Source organism: Dendrobates tinctorius, unplaced genomic scaffold, assembly GCF_039654945.1.
Source record: "Dendrobates tinctorius isolate UK_male_01 unplaced genomic scaffold, ASM3965494v1 ptg000367l, whole genome shotgun sequence".
Taxonomy (NCBI): domain Eukaryota; kingdom Metazoa; phylum Chordata; class Amphibia; order Anura; family Dendrobatidae; genus Dendrobates; species Dendrobates tinctorius.
The window spans coordinates 4,772,623-4,796,007 of NW_027362033.1; the positions used below are offsets into that span (position 1 = coordinate 4,772,623).

Consider the following 23,385-nt stretch of genomic DNA (forward strand, 5'->3'; position numbering starts at 1 on the left):
GTGTGTGTAACATGCAGTGTGTGTGTGTAACATGCAGTGTGTGTGTGTAACATGCAGTGTGTGTGTGTAACATGCAGTGTGTGTAACATGCAGTGTGTGTAACATGCAGTGTGTGTGTAAATACAGTGTGTATGTAAATACAGTGTGTGTGTAACATGCAGTGCGTGTGTGTAACATGCAGTGTGTAACATGCAGTGTGTGTGTAACATGCAGTGTGTGTGTGTGTAACATGCAGTGTGTGTGTGTAACATGCAGTGTGTGTGTAACATGCAGTGTGTGTGTGTAACATGCAGTGTGTAACATGCAGTGTGTGTGTGTAACATGCAGTGTGTGTGTGTAACATGTAGTGTGTGTGACATGCAGTGTGTGTGTAACATGCAGTGTGTGTGTGTAACATGCAGTGTGTAACATGCAGTGTGTGTAACAAGCAGTGTGTGTGTGTGTAACATGCAGTGTGTGTAACATGCAGTGTGTGTGTGTGTAACATGCAGTGTGTGTGTAACATGCAGTGTGTGTGTGACATGCAGTGTGTGTGTGTAACATGCAGTGTGTGTGTGTGTGTAACATGCAGTGTGTAACATGCAGTGTGTGTGTGTAACATGCAGTGTGTGTGTGTAACATGTAGTGTGTGTGACATGCAGTGTGTGTGTGACATGCAGTGTGTGTGTAACATGCAGTGTGTAACATGCAGTGTGTGTGTAACATGCAGTGTGTAACATGCAGTGTGTGTGTAACATGCAGTGTGTGTGTGTAACATGCAGTGTGTGTGTAACATGCAGTGTGTGTGTGTAACATGCAGTGTGTGTGTAACATGCAGTGTGTGTAACATGCAGTGTGTGTAACATGCAGTGTGTGTGTGTGTGTGTGACATGAAGTGTGTGTGACATGCAGTGTGTGTGTGTGTGTGTGTGTAACATGCAGTGTGTGTGTAACATGCAGTGTGTGTGTGACATGCAGTGTGTGTGTGTAACATGCAGTGTGTGTGTGTGTAACATGCAGTGTGTAACATGCAGTGTGTGTGTGTAACATGCAGTGTGTGTGTGTAACATGTAGTGTGTGTGACATGCAGTGTGTGTGTGACATGCAGTGTGTGTGTAACATGCAGTGTGTAACATGCAGTGTATGTGTAACATGCAGTGTGTAACATGCAGTGTGTGTGTAACATGCAGTGTGTGTGTAACATGCAGTGTGTGTGTGTAACATGCAGTGTGTGTGTAACATGCAGTGTGTGTGTGTGTAACATGCAGTGTGTGTGTAACATGCAGTGTGTGTGTGTAACATGCAGTGTGTAACATGCAGTGTATGTGTGTAACATGCAGTGTGTGTAACATGCAGTGTGTGTGTGTGTGTGTGACATGAAGTGTGTGTGACATGCAGTGTGTGTGTGTGTGTGTGTGTGTGTGTAACTTGCAGTGTGTGTGTAACTTGCAGTGTGTGTGTGTGTGTGTGTGTAACATACCATCCACATTTAATACCGTCAGTGCAGCACACATAGGTGTAAACATGTCAGCAGTATCTCCATAGTTGCAATGTTGCCTTTCCTTTGCCGTGTGCTGTCCCTGGTGTGGACTGGAGACGTCCCATCTTCCTCAGGGATCATTATCTCCTCCTGCATATTTTAGCACTTTAGTCTTCAGCAGTCCTACATGTCCAGGGAGGGGAATCTCGAGGGCGCCCCTCAGTGATTGTAACTGGTAGTTCACAACAAGCTGCCGTTCTTCTAATTCTACCTGTCGGGGGTCACAGAGAAATGTCTGCCGGTACGGCGTCCACTGATCCCAGAATACCCGCTCCCTGACAGTCATCGGGGTCTTGTTAGCAAGGTACCGTACTGTCTACAACGGACATCACTGTCACGGACATGGTATGGAACCACTGTGCCTCGGACCGCGGAGAGCCTGGAGGGGCGTGATGAAGCGTGCAGCGGGCTGTTCACTAGAGCCTCTGATGGTGAGGTTAGGCTTGGCTCCCGATGCACGCCAGGTGCCACTCCAGGACAGACTAACAGACGCTTGGCAGCTGGACCCGCAAGGACAGACTGGATGGTGCGGCAGACAGAATTTGTATTAGAGTGCAGCAGGTAGAGTTTGTATCAGAGTGCAGCAAGCAGAGTTTGTGTCAGTGCATGGCTAGAGGCTCGGCTGGGAGCATGAAGAGCACGAGAAAGAGGAGAATCGACTGCAGTGCGGGTGAGTGAAGTGACATGCCGGAGGCCCTGCCTGTCAGAGCAGGGATCCGGTGTGGTGCTAACAGTACCCCCCCTTTACACCCCCTCCTCTTCAAGCCATCAATAAAGTTCTGGAGGAGAATCGGAGCATGAATATTCTCCTTAGGTTCCCAGGTTCTCTCCTCGGGACCAAATGCCTTCCTGTCCACAAGAAATAAGGTCTTGCCTCTCACGCTCTTCATAGCCAAGATGTTCTCCACCTCAAAAACGTCATCCGAGGCAGTTGGCGCAGCCGTGGTACTGGGATCCTTGAAGAAGGGGCTCAGGATAACCGGTTTCAGCAGAGAGACATGAAATGAATTCAGAATCCGTAATGAAGGAGGCAACTTCAATTTATAGGAGACCTCGTTGATCTGCTTCAGCACCTCGAAAGATGGTGGACCCAGCTTGTAAAAGGGAACCGTCAGTCGGACGTACCTGGACAAGAGCCATGCCTTGTCAGGTGGAAGCACAGAGGATCCAGGCTCCTTTTGTGTGCATGTTTCTTTATATGGGCGGAGGATGCTTCTAAAGTGGCTTTGGTATCCTCCCACAACTTTACAAAATCCTTGGAGAGGACATCTGCTGCAGGAACATCAGAAGGAACCGTCACCACCGGAAGGGGAACCTTGGGTTGCCGACCGAACACAACGTAGATTGGAGATTCCCCCTAGGCTTCACCAGCATAATAGTTGTACGAGAACTCAGCCCAAGGAAGTAATTTCACCCAATCGTTGTGGTAGGCATTGATGAGTGTCGCAGGTAGTTGCCCAGGATCTGGTTGACGCGCTTCACTTGCCCATTGGACTTGGGGTGATAGGATAAGGAGAAGTCCAAGACAATATCCAGATGTTTACAGAGAGCTCACCAGAATCTGGAAGTGAACTGCAAACCACGATCGGAAACAATGTGATGAGGAAATCCATGCAGGTGGAAACTATGTTTGATGAAGTTCAGGAGCAGACAGAAGAGGAGACAATGGGGTAAAATGCACCATTTTGGAGAAGCGATCCACAACTACCCAGAAGATGGTGCAACCCTTGGATACTGGCAAGTCTGTAATGAAATCCATGGCTATGTGCTGCCATGGACCAAATGGCACGGGTAACGGCAGGAGAGAACCGATAGGAAGTCGTCTGGGGACCTTATTGCGGGCACAAATCAGACAAGCAGCCATGTAAGCATAGATCTCCCTCCTCATGGATGGCCACCAGTAGTGGTGAGAAATCAACTGTCGTGTTTTCCTTTGTCCCGCGTGACCAGCCACCTTAGACGAGTGGCCCCATGACAAAACTCGCTCCTTCTCGGATTCAGCCACAAGGGTATTTCCTGGGGGAATTTGCGACAGGCTGACTATACCAACAGTAACCATCTTGGATGGTTCGATGATAAATTGAGATCCTCCTCTTGGTCCCCGGATTGAAAAGAGCTAGAGAGGGCATCAGCTCTGACATTCTTGTCATCGGACCTGAAATGCAACAAAAAGTTAAAGCGGGCAAAAAACAAAGACCACTTGGCTTGGCGTGGATTAAGTCTCTGGGCAGGCTGGAGGTATGCCAGGTTCTTATGGTCCGTGTAGATCAGGGTTCCCCAACTCCAGTCCTCAAGGCCCACCAACAGGTCATGTTTTCAGGATTTCCTTAGTATTGCCCAGGTGATAATTGCATCACCTGTACAATACAAGGGAAATCCTGAAAACGACCTGGTGGTGGGCCTTGAGGACTGGAGTTGGGGAACCCTGGTGTAGATAACCACTGAGTAGATTGCGCCCTCCAGCAGATATCGCCACTCCTCCAAAGCCATCTTAATGGCGAGTAACTCTCGATCACCAATGGAGTAGTTACGCTCTGGAGCAGAGAAGAAGGCCTTAGAGAGAAACACGCAGTGACCCGAGGAAGATTTCTGAGTGAGCACAGCTCCAGCCCCTAATGAGGGTGCGTCCACCTCTAAGGGTACCGTTACTTTACGCGACGCACCAGCGATACGACCTGGCAAGGATCGCTGGTACGTCGCTAGTAAGCTGTCAAACAGACAGATCTACTCAACGACGCAGCAACGATCTAGAGATCCGTATAACGACCTCGGCGGTCGTTGGGACCTTGTCACACAGCAGCTTTTCTGACTACTCACGCCTGCGTCCCTGAGTTCTGAGTCGCCAACGAGGTCGCTCGTCAGCGTCAAACACAAAAATGCATGCAGGCCAGCGGGACACCAGCGATCAAAAAATGGCTCAGGACATTCGAGCATGATCAGCGAGATCAAAGCGGGGGCCCGGTCGCTGCAATGTGTCACATGTAGCGAGATTGCTGGCGAGGTCGCTGTTGCATCACAAAATCTGTGACGTTTCAGCAATCTCGCTAACGATCTCGCTATGTGAGACGGGACCTTAAGAAAAACTGTTCAGATCTGAACAATGCAGAATGGAAGCGGTGGAAAAGGACCATTTAAGAGAGGGGAAGGCCTCCTCAGCCTTGGGGGACCAGTTCTTTGGGTTGGCTCCTTTTCGGGTCATAGCAGAAATAGGAGTGGTTAGAGTAGAGAAGTGAGAAATGAGTTGCCGATAATAATTAGCAAAGCCAAGGAACCTCTGGATTGCTTTGACTCCAACGGGGAAGAGACTTTCTCAGAATCCATCCTGAATCTGATATCTGATATAATGTAACCCAAGAAGGGAATTGAGGACTGTTCGAAAACGCATTTCTCATACTTGGCGTAGAGTCGATTCTCCCTAAAGTGCTGAAGAACTTGCCAAACTGCTCGTCTGTGGGAGGCCAGATCCGGGGAAAATACCAGAATATCATCCAAATACACCATAATGCAGGAATAAAGCAGATCCCCCGAAAGATATAATTGACGAACTCTTGAAAAACTGCTGGTGCATTACTAAGACCGAAGGGCATCACTCAGGTGTAGATCCGGGAATCAAGTCAATAGGACAGTCATACGGCCTGTGGGGTGGCAAAGTCTCTGCTTCCTTTTCGTCAAAAACATCGGTAAAGGACCAATATGCAGATGGCAAACCGGGCAGCAATGCTGGAGGAGACGGGACCTTAGCTGGACGTACTGGAACCAGACACTTCTCATGACAGAAATGTCCCCAGCGGCGCACCTTTCCAGTTGCCCAGTCCAACATAGGTTCGTGTTGTCATAATCATAGTAGACCCTAGAGAAATGCGTGAGACATGTGAGGAAGAACATAGAAGACTATCCTCTCCGTTTGAAGCATCCTTGTTATGAACGAGTCACCGTAGGAGGCAGACACAAAAATAGAAGCTACGTCCAGAAAACCGGAGAAGTTGGCAACTATCAGATTGCAGACCCCTGAACCTATCAACACAACTAGCAGTAGCCGTGGGGGGTTCCTACGGTGCCCTAGACCCCTCGATCACAGCCGGAGAACTAAATAGCCTAAAGACAGAAAAGGAAATCTAAACTGCCCCAGAGCAGACCCCAAAGTAAAAGGCAGCCCCCAACATATAATGACGGTGAAGAAAGATGAAAAAACACTCACACAGATAGAAAGATAGGCTGAGCAAACAATGGGGCCCAAACTAACTAAACAGGAAAGGAAAGGACAGTTGCTGTCTGCAATCTGCAAAAACCCTATGAAAGACACAAGCCAACAGGCTGATATGGAAAAAGGCCCTGAAGCAGCTAGGCTTCAAAAACTAAATCAGCACTCAGGTATTTTCTGAAGACAAAGCTAAAGGAATTCAGCTCACCCCAGCAGGGAATGGCAGAAATCCAGCAAACAAAGACAAAGCACAAATGCAAAAAGCAGAGCAGAAAACTTAGCTTTAGAAGAGCAGGAATTCAGACTGGTATCCAAGAATCCCACAGAGAAATCACCCGCAGGGCAGAAGGGCGTCGCCGGCCTTATATCCAGTCAGTAACTCCACTCAGCCAGTCATCATCATTAGTCTCAGATGTTTGATAATCAGGCTCACTACCTTTCTTAACCAGCAGAGGGAGTTCATCGGGCCTGAGTGGTGAAGGGGAAAATGAACTCACAACACATCCTGGTACGGACCACAAGCGGATCAGTAAACAGACGAACCGACTCCCAAAGAGTTCTCCCATCAATAGATGTTATAGCCAGAGGGTTTTGGAGTGGACGAACTGGGATTTGGAAGCGATCCACAACAGCCTGGAAGATACAATTTCCTGCTGCCCCGGAATCCACATACGCAGTCTCGATAAACTGGGATTCACCGGTTGTCACGGCCACAGTAAGAGTCAGGGGTTGAGAGGTGTCTTTTCTATCTAGGGAGGCCTCTCCTACCGACCCTAAACGCTGGAGTTTCCCGACTTCACCGGACAGGCGCGAATGAAGTGGCCTATGTTTCCACAATGCATGTACTTGCTTTTAGCACGGCGATCCCTCTTTCGCTGACTGGCAAGGGCAAAGCGGTTGAACTGCATGGGTTCCGGTCAGGCCTCGACAAGGGAGGATGGAGGAACAAGTGGTCTTTGAAAGGACAGAGCCAGGCGCCGCGATCCTCTTTCACGTGCCACCTCACGAGCACGCTCCTGGAAACGAAGGTCTATACGTATGACGAGGAAGAGCAGGTTGTCGAAGGTAGTTGGTAGGTCACGACCAGCTAGCTCATGCTTAATGTTTCCAGAAAGCCCCTCCCAGAATGTTGCCAACAACGCTTCGTTATTTCAACCGAGATCAGACGCCAGAGTACGGAAGCGTACTTCATATTGTCCCACAGATGAGTTGGGCTGGCATAAGTGGAGAAGGGCAGAAGCAGGCGAGGTGGTTCACCCAGGTTCATCAAATACTTTGCGAAAGGCTTCCACAAATACAGACAAATTGGAGATGATAGGGTCCTCTCTCTCCCATAATGGATTCAACCACACCAGGGCCTCACCTCCAAGATGCGACATAAGAAATGCACTGATTGATGAACCCACGGCAGAGCTTAGAACTGCCGTCAAAGCGTGGTGGAGCTGCGAGTCAGGGACCTGAAGCTCTAAGTAAGCAGACTGACTGAGAAGTTTCCGGAGAAGACACAGCTGCATGAAAGTTGAGAGACTTTGGAGAGATGTTTAAAGCCTCCCACTTGGTAGTCGGGGACTTTAGCTGCATTGATAATTTCTCCTGTATGCTTTTCTGTCTGCAGAGCTCTTGGTACATGGTCTGATCTGATGGGATGCGGGGTCCATAGTCTGAGCAAAGTGTCACGTATGTGGTGTGGAACCACTGTTCCTCGGACCACGGAGCGCCTGGAGGGGCGTGACTAAGCGTGCATCGGACTGTTCACTAGAGCCTCTGATGGTGAGGTTAGGCTTGGCTCCCGATGCACGCCAGGTGCCACTCCAGGACAGACCAACGAACACTCGGTAGCTGGACCCTGAAGGACAGACTGAATGGTGCGGCAGGAAGAGTTTGTATCAGAGTGCAGCAGGCAGAGTTTGTATCAGAGTGCAGCAGGCAGGATCTGCACCAAAGTTCAGCAAGGACTGGTACGCAACCTTACACAACTTAGACTGCAGAACAGGAAGGTTGCTCAGGCACCTCCCAAGTGTGGAGAAAGCAATATATACATTGGCTGGGGAGGAAATAGCAAGTGCACGCGCTGGCACTTTAAGAGGGTGGGAGCGCGCACGTGCTCTAAGGATATGGCTAGAGGCCTGGCTGGAAGCTCTGCTGGGAGCATGAAGAGCACGAGAAAGGGGAGAACCGACTGCAGCGCAGGTGAGTGAAGTGACACACCGGAGGCCCTGCCTGTCAGAACAGGGATCCGGTGTGGTGCTAACAATCAGTAAGTGAAGCGGCCATGAACTCCTGGCTTTCAATGAATCAGGGGGTGAAGTTGAAGGACCGTCTCACTGGACTCCTGTCCCTCCCCAGGGATCGGAGCTGAAGGTTCAGACTGCTGTTGGAGTTATGGTTGGTCTGACTGCGGGTCGGAGCTGAGGGTTCAGACTGCTGTTGGAGTTATGGTCAGTCTGACTGCAGGTCGGAGCTGAGGGTTCAGACTGCTGTTGGAGTAACGGTCAGTCTGACTGCGGGTCAGAGCTGAGGGTTCAGACTGCTGTTGGAGTTACGGTCAGTGTGACTGCGGGTCGGAGCTGAGGGTTCAGACTGCTGTCGGCGTTACGGTCAGTGTGACTGCGGGTTGGAGCTGAGGGTTCAGACAACTGTCGGAGTTACGGTCAGTGTGACTGCGGGTCGGAGCTGAGGGTTCAGACTGCTGTCGGCGTTACGGTCAGTGTGACTGCGGGTTGGAGCTGAGGGTTCAGACTACTGTCGGAGTGATGGTCAGTCTGACTGCGGGTCGGAGCTGAGGGTTCAGACTACTGTTGGAGTGATGGTCAGCCTGACTGCGGGTCGGAGCTGAGGGTTCAGACTGCTGTCGGAGTTACGGTCAGTGTGACTGCGGGTTGGAGCTGAGGGTTCAGACTGCTGTCGGAGCTGATATGTAAAGGGGACCCCGGCTTGCTATATTGGGTGAGTCACCCAGAATGCACACAGCTCTACCATCATCCTGACAGGTCTCCTGGTTGTTCATTTTTCCTCATTAATGTACACTCTGCACCCCATCTTGACTGAAAAAAAACAGAAATGTAGAAATTTTTGCAAATTTATTAAAAAAGAAAAACGGAAATCTCCCATGGTCATAAGTATTCAGCCCCTTTGCTCAGTACTGAGTAGACTCACCTTTTGAGGTAGTACAGCCATGAGTCTTCTTGGGAAAGATGCCACAAGTTTTTCACCCCTGGATTTGGGGATCCTCTGCCATTCTTCCTTGGAGATCCTCTCCAGTTCCGTCAGGTTGGATGGTGAACGTTGGTGGACAGTCATTTTCAGGTCTCTTCGGAGATGATCCATTGGGTTTAGGTCAGGGCTCTGGCTGGGCCAGTCAGGAATGGTCACAGAGTTGTTCTGCAGCCACTCCTTTGTTATTTTAGCTGTGTGCTTAGGGTCACTGTCTTGTTGGAAGGTGAACCTTTGGCCAAGTCTGAGATCCAGAGCACTCTGGAAGAGGTTATCACCAGGATATCTCTGTGCTTGGCCGCACTCCTGTTTCCTTCAATGGCAACTAGTCGTCCTGTCCCTGCAGCTGAAAAACACCCCCATAGCATTATGCTGCCACCACCATGTTTCACTGTTGGGATTGTATTGGGCTGGTGATGAGCAGTGCCTGGTTTTCTCAACACAAATCGCTTGGAATTATCACCAAAAAGTTCTATCTTCGTCTCATCAGACCAGAAAATCTCATTTCTCATAGTCTGTGTCATGATCCAGGACGGGATTTCGCTGTGACCCGGTTAGAGTCCTGGTTAGACTATGGGTTAATTGTGCTGCCTCTCTCTGGCAGAGGGCGGCTATTTAGTGCTCACTGGACCTGGGTCCGGTGTCAGTTATACTCCTGCCCTCGGCTGAGTTAAGTGACCTCTTGTATACGTGTGCCTGATATCTTGCTTGCTTGTTTGGTTGTGATCTGGTTCTGTCCCTGTTACGAGTTCTGCCTGCCCCTCTTGTACTGCGCTACCTCTCGTGTATGACTCTCTGCTTGTGACCCGACTTCTCTCTGCTTGTCCCCTTGGTACCACGTCGCCCTCTTGTGTATGACCTTTGGCTTTGTCTGACTACCTGTCTGTTTGTCCCTCCTGTGCCTCGTTTGCCCGTACTGCTGTGACCTCCGTTTTGCCTGACACTGAGTTGTTGTGTGGTGTCCTGTCATATCTGAAAGCAGGACGCTAAGCCCCACCCCCTTGCAGTCACATGACCATAGGTCCCGTGCCAGATTATTCAGTTTCAGTGTTCGCAGGTCCCATGCCTCTTTACCTTCCAGTGCTGACTGGACCCTGACACTATTAGCCTGAAGCACGCATGGTCACCTCTGCTGCCCTTCTCCACAGGTATCTTTTAGCACTGCTTCTGTACTCAGGACACACGCACTAGCTCTATGAGCAAGTGCAGTGCGGTGTCTCTGACATTATAACTGACCCATACCATTTTTTTTTTCTCTGCTTCCATTCACCTGTGTGTGTGATGGATCCTAATAAGGTGCAGGCCATTCTCGAGTGGGTTCAACCGTGTGATTTGAAGGGTCTGCAACGTTTCCTAGGGTTCGCTAATTATTATCGGAAATTTATAAGGGGGTTCTCACAGGTGGTCAAACCCCTCACAGACATGACTCAAAAGGGGGCCGATATCAAGAATTGGTCAACCGCAGCGGTAGCGGCATTTCAGTTTTTGAAAAAATGTTTCATGTCGGCCCCGGTTCTTATTCAACCGGACCCCTCTGAACCATTTATTGTTGAGGTAGACGCCTCAGAGGTGGGGGTGGGGGCGGTATTGTCCCATGGACCCGCCACTTTGACCAATTTAAGACCTTACGCCTTTTTCTCAAAGAAGTTCTCCCCTGCGGAGAGAAACTATGATGTGGGGAATCGGGAACTTCTGGCCGTAAAATTGGCTTTTGAAGAATGGAGGCATTTTTTGGAGGGGGCTGTTCATCCTATAACGGTAATCACGGACCACAAAAACCTAGCTTACATTGAGTCAGCTAAAGGTTGACTCCCAGACAGGCTAGATGGTCACTTTTTTTTTCCCGATTCAACTTCTCGATCACTTTTCGACCAGGATCCAAGAATATCAGAGCTGATGCGTTGTCACGCAGTCTAGATCCGGTCTCCCCCTGGAACCTCCATCCTCCATTCTTCAGCCTGGGGTGGTGGTGGCAGAGGTTTCTAATGTGTTGGAATGGGAGATTCGAGAAGCCCAGGCTCTTGCACCTCCAGCTAAGCCGGTGGATAAACTTTTTGTGCCAGCTCAGTTTCGTCTCAAGGTCCTCCAGGAGTTCCATGACTCAGTTCTGGGTGGACATCCTGGGATCTCAGCGACCCGGAAGGCCATTGCTAGAATATTCTGGTGGTCTTCTTTAGCCTCTGATGTTGGGGAGTATGTGTCTGCGTGTGAGGTTTGTGCCCGTGCGAAAACTCCCCATAACCGGCCGGCCGGGGAATTGGTACCACTGCCAATTCCTGAGAGACCATGGACTCATCTGTCCATGGATTTCATCACCAACCTTCCCCCTTCCAAGGGTAATACCGTGGTCTGGGTCGTAGTGGACAGGCTTAGTAAGCAGGCACATTTTGTACCTTTGGCAGCTCTACCTAATGCGGAAACATTGTCCAGATTGTTCGTTGAGCATGTGGTGCGGTTGCATGGGGGTGCCCCTGAATGTGGTGTCTGATAGGGGAGTGCAATTTGTGTCCAGATTTTGGAGAGCTTTTTGTAGGAGGTTGGGTATCGGTCTGTCCTTTTCATCCGCCTACCATCCAGAGACTAATGGGCAGACTGAGCGGACCAATCAGTCTCTGGAGCAAATTCTGCGTTGTTTGACCTCAGCCCGACAGGATGATTGGTGTTCTGTGTTACCATTGGCTGAGTTTGCATTTAACAACCGCACTAACCAGTCTACGGGTACATCTCCATTTTTTTGCAATTATGGGTTTCATCCTCATTTTGGAGAATTTTCCCGCTTGAATTCTGGGTGTCCTGGGGCGGATGAGACGATCCAGCGGTTGGGGGAGGTATGGCGGGAGGTCCAGAATAACATTACGAAGGCCCAGGACAAATTTAAATTTTTTGCGGACAAAAAACGATCCGTGGGTCCAGTGTTTCAGGTCGGAGATAAGGTATGGTTATCCACCAAAAATATAAGGCTCAAGGTCCCCTCTGCGAAGCTTGGACCCAAGTTTATAGGTCCCTATGTAATTACCGAAGCAGTTAACCCGGTGGCTTTTCGGTTGAGTCTTCCGCCATCTCTAAGGATCCCTAATGTTTTCCATAAGGCCCTTTTGAAACCTGTGAGGTCCAGTGGGGAGGGATCATCATCTTCCCCGACACCGGTTTTGGTAGATGGGCAGGCTGAGTACGAGGTGGAACGAATTGTCGACTCCAGGTTGGTCCGTCGCGCCCTTCAGTATCTGATACATTGGAAGGGCTACGGTCCTGAGGAACGCTCGTGGGTTCCTGCTCGATCAGTTCATGCGGATCGGTTGATCCGAGCATTTCACGCCAAGTACCCTGAGAGACCTTGGGGTCCGGTGGCCCCCCATTGAGAGGAGAGTACTGTCATGATCCAGGACGGGATTTTGCTGTGACCCGTCCTGGTTAGACTATGGGTTAATTGTGCTGCCTCTCTCTGGCAGGAGGAGGCTATTTAGTGCTCACTGGACCTGGGTCCGGTGTCAGTTATACTCCTGCCCTCGGCTGAGTTAGTTGACCTTGTGCGTACGTGTGCCTTGTGCCTGATATCTTGCTTGCTTGTTCGGTTGTGATCTGGTTCTGTTCCTGTTACGAGTTCTGCCTGCCCCTCTTGTACTGCGCTACCTCTCGTGTATGACTCTCTGCTTGTGACCCGACTTCTCTCTGCTCGTCCCCTTGGTACCACGTCGCCCTCTGGTGTATGACCTTTGGCTTTGTCTGACCTCCCATCTGTATATCCCTCCTGTGCCTCGTTTGCCCGTACTGCTGTGACCTCTGTTTTGCCTGACACCAGGGTGGATTTGATTTAAATCTAACTGATTTAAATCACGATTTAAATCACGTTAAATCACTAGTCAGTAAGGCTTGATTTAAATCAGTGATTTAAATCAAAGTTTCTACCTAAACTAGTTCTTGCTACTTTAACATGCAAGTAGATGAAGATTTTTAGAATCACTTTTTATATTACTTTTTTCTCCCCAGTTTAATGGGTTAATCATTCATATTTGGACACCACTGTTCTGTTGTACTTAGGAAGGAGAAAAATAATCCTGACCTTAATAACAATTTAAATAGATTTATTCAACTGAAACAATAACAACATTACAGCATAAGTTATTTGCTTAAACAAACATCCATGTTTGTTAACTAATTTGGCTAAACAAAATATATATATATTTTAAGAAACTTAGACTGTCAGCCCAGCCGACACATGAAAAACTTAAATACTACTGTCCCTGCTGTCCTCTGTAGCTCACTTGTCGTCATCTTCATCATCATCTTCTTTGTTCCTATTCATAATCTGGAAAAGAAAAACAAGCTTTCCTGCTTTATTGGGTCCCAACCGATTTCTCAATTTAGAATGAATGAGTCCAAAGGAAGAGAATATTCTTTCAACGCCTGCAGAAGAAGCTACTGCTGTTAAAAGTGAAATCATTACTTGAACAGTCTCTAAATCCAAGCGCTTAAGTGACTTCCACCAGTTTACTCAGTTTACTGGTGTGACCTTCCTTAAAATATCTTCAGCAAACATATATTTCTTGAATGGTTCCCCCTTAGCTCTGAAGTTTATTATAGTTGGCATTAAAGATGGATGATTGCTGGATACCCATGTCATAGCTAACTCCTCTTCCTCAGCACTTAGGTTTTGACCCTGATATTGGATATTGACAATATTTGCCAAAAAATGAGCTGGAGTCAGTGCTTGTCCCATTCGTTTGTTTACTGCTTGTAATTTAATTCTGTCCATGTGTAGTTCTGTTTTTAAGTGTTCACTCAGTTCCTTCCAAATTTCAACAGCATCCGCAATAAAACAGCTATTTTTCTGTATTTTGTTTAAAGCTTGAGAGATGGGTTTCAGGAAGCTCAGCATATGTTCAACATTTCTCTTAAGCCCAATGTTGAGGATTTTGGCCGTGACAGTGCCATCTATTTTATCTCGATTTTCTTCACAAAGTGTCATCAGAATAGGCCAGTTTTTGATATACTGCTCAAAACAGTCCACCACAGAGTTCCATCTAACATCTTGTGGGAGCGTTCGCTTGGTTCCACCCATCCTTTTCAGAGCTGCTGCAGCAAAATGATTATTACGGAAGTATTTAGCAATTTCAACAACATTAGCCTTTATTTCTGGAACACTTAAGTCTTTGGCTAAGAGGTGCAGCAAATGAGCACTGCAACCATATGTTATTAGCAGCTTTGTATTCCCTCCCTGCTCTTCTAAATCTTTTCTCATCTTGGATACGTTTGCAGCATTGTCAGTGACCAAACTGCGTACTAGACATTTGAATTTTTGTTCACATGTCGTTATAGCTTTTACTGCCACTTCTTGTAAGTATTCTGCTGTGTGTGCATTTCCTGACGTATCAGTTGTTTGTGCAAGGAAGACTTTACCTTCTTCTGTTGTTATACAAGCACATACAATAGGATCATTGTGGACATTACTCCACCCATCAATACTTAGGTTAACAATTTTACCCTCCAGAGCTGTTGCACATTGCTCCATTTCTCTGTCATACACTTGATCCAGCAGTTTCCCGGCAACATCAGCTCTGCTGGGTGGACTGTATCCTGGTCTCAGTGACTGAACCATATTAATGAAATGTGGGTTCTCAGTCAGACGGAAAGAAGAGTTCGTTGCATAAATAAACTGGGCAATTTTTTCATCAATCAACTCTTTTTCTAATCTGCTAGTTCTTATCACAAACCTATCTATGGTGGTTCCAGGAGGTAAAGGTTTTTTCTTCCTTTTGGGTGATGGTGATATGTGGCTGTGGGTGTCTGATGATGCTGCTGCTGCTAATGAAGCACTATCCTGGATGGATAACTCTGAAACTGTAGAACAGGATGATGGTGATCTTGGAGGTGGATAGTTTCCAGAATCCATGAATTCCCCTAAACAAAAAAAGTCAATGCTGTTATTTTATTGTTTATACAATTTCTGCTTATTGTACACAACACATCACTGCCCCTGCCCCAAAAGGAATATTTGTTTTTCTTCATAACTGTACCAAATGACAGTAACATGCAGTAATAATAAGAAATATAATTTTTCTCACACATGACAGTTCAGTCTTTAGAAATAGGATTCAATAAAAATGTTTACCAACCTGAAGATCCTGCCTGTTCAGAAGTGTTTCTTTGGTCATCTTCATCACCGCATTTCTCATGATGTTGCCTCATTCGCGCCACCAGGCCTTGCATCTCTTTGTTGCATCGTTTGCATTTTGCACGCATGCCTGCCTTACCGATAGGCGAAGGAGCTTCATTAAAATATTCCCAAACTGGGTCTCTTTTACGGCCTGCTGCCATTATAAGGAAAGAACGTAGTAAACCTCAGATCGTACACACAAACAGATCCAGACTTGTCTGTCTGTGGCTATGCTGCAGTATTGTGCTCAAAGTTTTACTTTCATTTTCTTGTCTGCTTGCCCTTCCTCCTCCTCACACTTAGATTCACATTCTTCTTGTGTTGTGCAGATCTATTCCACTCCAAACAATCAGAAACATATTGTCTAACTTCTTGGACTTGGCACTGAAGGGGTTGATTCTGTATTCATAGGTTTGTAGAACAATAGGATTAAGGTCTTTTTCTCAACTCTGTTCATGTTGTAACATTTTTGCCGTGAAGAAGAGGCTGCTCTGCGGAGTCAAATTCAGTTTTGAGAACTGCGTAAGTAAAGCGAGCGTCTGTGATAATATAGGAGAGAAACTGCCCACTAATCCTACAGAAACCTCTGGAAGAGCATGGCATTGTGAATGTTACACATATACAGCCTTTATTCTACTGAGTTAAACAACTCAGCTTTATCTCATGATGGAAGAACCTTTGGATGGTAAAATATTTTCCTCAAAAAGCAGTTTATTGAAAAAAATCCGATTTAAATCAAAAAAATCCGATTTTTTTTTGATTTTTTAAAAAAAAAACATTGATTTTTATCCACCCTGCCTGACACTGAGTTGTTGTATGGTGTCCTGTCATATCTGTAAACAGGACGCTAAGCCCCGCCCCCTTGCAGTCACATGACCATAGGTCCCGTGCCAGATTATTCAGTTTCAGTGTCCGCAGGTCCCATGCCTCTTTACCTTCCAGCGCTGACTGGACCCTGACACCATTAGCCTGAAGCATGCATTGTCACCTCTGCTGCCCTTCTCCATAGGTATCTTTTAGCACAGCTTCTGTACTCAGGACACGCGCACTGGCTCTATGAGGAAGTGCAGTGCGGTGTCTCTGACAGTCTGGGGGTCCTTCATGTGTTTTTTTTTAGCAAACTCTATGCCGGGTTTCATATGTCTGGCACTGAGGAGAGGCTTCTGTTGGGCCACTCTGCCATAAAGGCCCGACTGGTGGAGGGCTGCAGTGATAGGTGACTTTGTGGAACTTTCTCCCATCTCTCTACTGCATCTGTGGAGCTCAGCCACAGTGATCTTGGGGTTCTTCTTTACCTCTCTCACCAAGGCTCTTCTCCCACGATTTCTCAGTGTTGCTGGACTGCCAGGTCTAGGAAGACTCCTGATTGTCCCAAACGTCTTCCATTTAAGGATTATGGAGGCCACTGTGCTCTTAGGAACCTTGAGTACTGCAGAAATTCTTCTGTAACCTTGGCCAGATCTGTGCCTTGCTACAATTCTGTCTCTGAGCTCCTTAGCCAGTTCCTTTGGCCTCATGATTCCCATTTGGTGTGACATGCACTGTGAGCTGTGAGGTCTTATATAGACAGGTGTGCGCCTTTACAAATCAAGTCCTATCAGTGTAATTACACACAGCTGGACCCCAATGAAGGAGTAGAACCATCTCAAGGAGGATCACAAGGAAATGGACAGCATGCGACTTACATAGGAGTGTCTGAGCAAAGGGGCTGAATACTTATGACCATGGGATATTTCAGTTTTTCCTTTTTAATAAATTTACAAAAATGTCTACATTTGTTTTTTTCAGTCTAGATGGGGTGCAGAGTGCACATTAATGAGAAAAAATGGAGTTTTTTTGAATTTACCAAATGGCTGCAACGAAACAAAGAGTGAAAAATGTAAAGGGGTCTGAATACTTTCTGTACTCACTTTATATATGATAGGGTGTGGGTATATATACATGTATATCAGTGGTACCCACTGAGCCACCTTTTTCTTTGGGAAACAAGTAACACAGGCCTGATGGTGGGATTCTTGGCTCCGTTTTTGATCACAGATGCACAAAAATATGAAATAACAAAAAGGCGACAACAGCACAAAAAAGAGGCAGAGAAGGCTCTGTCCATTAGAATGGGAGTGATTGTTTCCGGATCACCGCAGACATTTGGACGGATCTACAATTGGCGCTGTACATTTGGAATGTGACAATGAGGTCTTCTGGATGAGATGGTATAAGGCTGCTCCTAGTGGAATAACATGCCGCCATATCACCATCCCAGACACCAAGCGTGACTTACCAAGGTGGACAGTCCTGGTGCATGAACCCCCAGCAGAGATTCTGTCCCCCCATGCTACATAGCTCCGTGGATGGTATTGATATACAGATATTAGAAGTATGACGTGGAAATATTGCAGTTCTATTGCCATGTGCTGTCCGTGGTTTGGCCTGGAGATGTCCAGTCTACCCCTGGGGCGATAATCTCCCCCAGCAAATGTTATCACCTCTGGGCCAGTGAGGAGCAGAGATTAGGTCTCCCTGTAGACTGTCTGTCTGCGGAGAAGCTGCCAGGTGTCCAGTGATCTGGGAGTTTTATCCACCTAATACATAGCCCTCCATGACACCCAGGGCCACACGTATGTTCTGATGACAGTATACTAGTGTAGACGCGGTGGGCTCTGCAACATCTGACGTCATCTGCTCTCTCTCCTGTGTTTCAGGTTCTCCTCTTCTGCCCACACCTCCTCACCGGTTCCCACTGGAAAACGACCCCCATCCCATGCTGTACCCCCCAAACCAAGAGCGAGAGCGCTGCGGCCCGGGTAAGAGGCCAGTGCATTGCGCCGTTTCTCTTCCACAGAGCATGAAGGTGCGCGGCAATGCAGCCTCCTGGTAAGCGGGCACTCAACTAGGAATCCACCCCAAATGTCAAAACAAAGGACTCGGCACTCCGGAGCAGATACAGAGAATATCACGTTTATATTTATCCCAGTCCACTGTATAAGCTGATGTAATGATTTGGTCTGAAGCAGAATGACGGTTATCAGATACAAGAATATCCAAAAAGAAAACGGAATAATAAAAAGGCCGAGCACAAAACGAGCAAACATGGAGAAGAGCAAACAGTGAGCAGCCGGCCAAGGAGCTGTCAGATGTCGGAGGAAAGTCCAATATTCTACCTGAGATCACAGCGTGAACATCAGTGCACTGCTAGATAGAGAAAGCATGGAGATCACATCGTGGTGGGGCTGAAAATATCAGAAGGCAAACTACAATCATACAAAGTGTGTGACATACAGTGTGTGTTTATATGAGGGGTGTAACATACAGTGTGTGACATTCACCCCTGTAACCACGGGCAGCACAGACCATCATTTCTGGGTGTAAACATGTTGGCAATCACTCAACAAGTGAACAATTCGCTGATTCCTTGGGTGATTGGATTGTCTATGCTGGTGATCTCAGCAGCACATCTCCCGGTGTACACAGGACTCGTGCTGGTGATATATAGGTGGATGGAGTGATCTATCAGCCATTGTTCTCAGCAGCACATCTCCCGGTGTACACAGGACTCGTGCTGGTGATATACTGTATATGTGGATGGAGTGATCTATCAGCCATTGTTCTCAGCAGCACATCTCCCGGTGTACACAGGACTCGTGCTGGTGATATATAGGTGGATGGAGTGATCTATCAGCCATTGTTCTTGGCAGCACATCGCCCGGTGTACACAGGACTCGTGCTGGTGATATATATGTGGATAGAGTGATCTATCAGCCATTGTTCTTGGCAGCACATCGCCCGGTGTACACAGGACTCGTGCTGGTGATATATATGTGGATGGAGTGATCTATCAGCCATTGTTCTCGGCAGCACATCGCCCGTTGTATACCGGACTCGTGCTGGTGATATATATGTGGATGGAGTGATCTATTAGCCATTGTTCTCAGCAGCACATTGCCCGGTGTGCACACGACTCGTGCTGGTGATATTTATGTGGATGGAGTGATCTATCAGCCATTGTTCTCGGCAGCACATCGCCCGTTGTATACCGGACTCGTGCTGGTGATATATATGTGGATGGAGTGATCTATCAGCCATTGTTCTCAGCAGCACATTGCCCGGTGTACAAAGGACTTGTGCTGGTGATATATATGTGGATAGAGTGATCTATCAGCCATTGTTCTCGGCAGCACATCGCACGGTGTATACAGGACTCGTGCTGGTGATATATATGTGGATGGAGTGATCTATCAGCCTTTGTTGTCGGCAGCACATCGCACGGTGTACACAGGACTCGTGCTGGTGATATATATGTGGATGGAGTGATCTATCAGCCTTTGTTCTCAGCAGCACATTGCCCGGTGTACCCAGGACTCGTACTGGTGATATATGGTTGGATGGAGTGATCTATCAGCCATTGTTCTCGGCAGCACATCGCCCGGTGTATACAGGACTCGTGCTGGTGATATATATGTGGATGGAGTGATCTATCAGCCATTGTTCTCGGCAGAACTTCGCCCGGTGTATACAGGACTCGTGCTGGTGATATAAATGTGGATGGAGTGATCTATCAGCCATTGTTCTCGGCAGCACATCTCCCTGTGTACACAGCACTTGTGCTGCTGATGATATATAGGTGGATGGAGTGATCTATCAGCCATTGTTCTCAGCAGCACATCGCCCGGTGTGCACAAGACTCGTGCTGGTGATATATATGTGGATGGAGTGATCTATCAGCCATTGTTCTCAGCAGCACATTGCCCATTGTACCCAGGACTCGTACTGGTGATATATGGTTGGATGGAGTGATCTATCAGCCATTGTTCTCGGCAGCACATCGCCCGGTGTATACAGGACTCGTGCTGGTGATATATATGTGGATGGAGTGATCTATCAGCCATTGTTCTCGGCAGAACATCGCCCGGAGTATACAGGACTCGTGCTGGTGATATAAATGTGGATGGAGTGATCTATCAGCCATTGTTCTGGGCAGCACATCTCCCTGTGTACACAGCACTTGTGCTGCTGATGATATATAGGTGGATGGAGTGATCTATCAGCCTTTGTTCTCAGCAGCACATTGCCCGGTGTACCCAGGACTCGTACTGGTGATATATGGTTGGATGGAGTGATCTATCAGCCATTGTTCTCGGCAGCACATCGCCCGGTGTATACAGGACTCGTGCTGGTGATATATATGTGGATGGAGTGATCTATCAGCGATTGTTCTCGGCAGAACATCGCCCGGTGTATACAGGACTCGTGCTGGTGATATAAATGTGGATGGAGTGATCTATCAGCCATTGTTCTTGGCAGCACATCTCCCTGTGTACACAGCACTTGTGCTGCTGATGATATATAGGTGGATGGAGTGATCTATCAGCCATTGTTCTCGGCAGCACATCGCCCGGTGTATACAGGACTCGTGCTGGTGATATATATGTGGATGGAGTGATCTATCAGCCATTGTTCTCAGCAGCATATTGCCCGGTGTACACAGGACTCGTGCTGCTGATGATATATAGGTGGATGGAGTGATCTTTCAGCCTTTGTTCTCAGCAGCACATCTCCCTGTGTACCCAGGACTCGTACTGTTGATATATGGTTGGATGGAGTGATCTATCAGCCATTGTTCTCGGCAGCACATCGCCCGGTGTACACAGGACTCGTGCTGGTGATATATAGGTGGATGGAGTGATCTATCAGCCATTGTTCTCAGCAGCACATTGCCCGGTGTACACAAGACTCGTGCTGGTGATATATAGGTGGATGGAGCGATCTATCAGCCATTGTTCTCGGCAGCACATTGCCCGGTGTACATAGGACTCGTGCTGGTGATATATAGGTGGATTGAGTGATCTATCAGCCTTTGTTCTAGGCAGCACATTGCCCGGTGTACACAGGACTCGTGCTGGTGATATATAGGTGGATGGAGTGATCTATCAGCCATTGTTCTCAGCAGCACATTGCCCGGTGTACACAAGACTCGTGCTGGTGATATATAGGTGGATGGAGCGATCTATCAGCCATTGTTCTCGGCAGCACATTGCCCGGTGTACACAGGACTCGTGCTGGTAATATATAGGTGGATGGAGTGATCTATCAGCCATTGTTCTCAGCAGCACATTGCCCGGTGTACACAGAACTCGTGCTGGTAATATATAGGTGGATGGAGTGATCTATCAGCCTTTGTTCTAGGCAGCACATTGCCCGGTGTACACAGGACTCGTGCTGGTGATATATAGGTGGATGGAGCGATCTCTCAGCCATTGTTCTCAGCAGCACATTGCCCGGTGTACACAGGACTCGTGCTGGTGATGATATATATGTGGATGGAGTGATCTATCAGCCTTTGTTCTCGGCAGCACATCGCCCGGTGTACACAGGACTCGTGCTGGTGATGATATATAGGTGGATGGAGTGATCTATCAGCCATTGTTCTCTGCAGCACATCGCCCGGTGTACACAGGACTCGTGCTGGTGATGATATATATGTGGATGGAGTGATCTATCAGCCTTTGTTCTCGGCAGCACATCGCCCGGTGTACATAGGACTCGTGCTGGTGATGATATATAGGTGGATGGAGCGATCTCTCAGCCATTGTTCTCTGCAGCACATCGCCCGGTGTACCAGGACTCGTGCTGGTGATATATATGTGGATGGAGTGATCTATCAGCCATTGTTCTTAGCAGCGCATCGCCCGGTGTACAGAGGACTCGTGCTGCTGATGATATATAGGTGGATGGAGTGATCTATCAGCCATTGTTCTCGGCAGCACATTGCCCGGTGTACACAGGACTCGTGCTGGTGATGATATTGTAACGTCCGTCTGCGGTTCTGGGCTGCAGCCAGGCAACACCCCGAGAAACACTGATACCCTTTACCCCTATACAGGGATCTGGATTTACAACAGAGCCCAGGAGGCGCTGTCTGAATATGAGAAGCGGCCAGAGCAGGACGGTCGCCAGAGTGAAGTACAAAAACGGCAGGCAATAACAGAGTCAAATTCAGGCCAAGGTCAGAGTCAAAAACCAGGAGGGCGGCAGAGGTGCAGAATCGTTAGGAAGTAGCAGAGTCAGAATATCCAGGCCAAGGTCACAAACCAGGAGAGTAGCAGAAGTACAGAATCGTCAGGCAAAAGAGGGGTCAGAAATCCAGGCTGAGGTCAGAGTCAAACAGAAGTCAATCACTAAGTAACAAGCAGGGGAACCAAGAATATATCCGGCGGCCTGCAAGAGCAGTCCCAAGGTATTTGAGGGATCAGGTCATCCCTCACAGGTTCCTGGACTAGTGATGTCATTAGGGCCGCCCCCAGGACCAGGCCAGACGGTGATGCAGTAACCCCCTGATGACTGACAGAGGGGCGGAGCCTGCACCCACCAGATGCCTGAGCAGGAGCCACTTCTCTGTCACCACCATAACTCACGGGTGGTCCACGGCGCCTCCCAGTGGCCGAGGCAAGAACAGCCATCCCCGAGTCTGACGGTGAAGTGGCGGTCCGGCGCCTCCTAGTGGCTGTGACCGGAACAGCAGGCCTCGAATCCAACGGTGTTATGACAGACCGGCGCCTCCTAGTGGCTAAAGCTGGGACCATAGGCCCCGAGTCTGACGGTGACGTAATAGAACCACGGCGCCTCCCAGTGGCCGAGGCAGGAACAGCCGTCCCCGAGTCTGACGGCGAAGTGGCGGTCCGGCGCCTCCTAGTGGCTGCGACCGGAACAGCAGGCCCCAAATCTGATGGAGACGTGACAGATATATATGTGGATGGAGTGATCTATCAGCCATTGTTCTCGGCAGCACATCTCCCGGTGTACACAGGACTCGTGCTGGTGATGATATATATGTGGATGGAGTGATCTATCAGCCATTGTTCTCGGCAGCACATTGCCCAGTGTTCACAGGACTTGTACTGGTGATGATATATATGTGGATGGAGTGATCTATCAGCCATTGTTCTCGGCAGCCTATCTCCCTGTGTACCCAGGACTTGTACTGGTGATGATATATATGTGGATGGAGTGATCTATCAGCCATTGTTCTCGGCAGCACATCTCCCTGTGTACCCAGGACTTGTACTGGTGATGATATATATGTGGATGGAGTGATCTATCAGCCATTGTTCTCGGCAGCACATCGCCCTGTGTTCCCAGGACTTGTACTGGTGATGATATATAGGTGGATGGAGTGAGCTATCAGCCATTGTTCTCGGCAGCACATTGCCCAGTGTTCACAGGACTCGTGCTGGTGATGATATATGTGTGGATGGAGTGATCTATCAGCCATTGTTCTCGGCAGCCTATCTCCCTGTGTACCCA

At 48.3% G+C, this 23,385-nt stretch overlaps 1 protein-coding gene across 8 annotated transcripts in view; it reads left to right on the plus strand.

Annotated features, from left to right (window-relative positions):
* Positions 1-23,385, plus strand: part of LOC141075712 (PC-esterase domain-containing protein 1A-like) — a 173,952-nt gene that overhangs the window by 126,946 nt on the left and 23,621 nt on the right. For 6 of the 8 annotated variants that reach the window (XM_073562854.1, XM_073562858.1, XM_073562856.1 and 3 more), the window contains one exon: positions 17,787-17,888. The exons of the other annotated variants lie outside the window; for them this stretch is intronic. In XM_073562854.1, the coding sequence (XP_073418955.1) occupies positions 17,787-17,888 (102 nt within the window). The remainder of the gene's footprint in view (positions 1-17,786; positions 17,889-23,385) is intronic. 8 annotated transcript variants of the gene reach the window in all.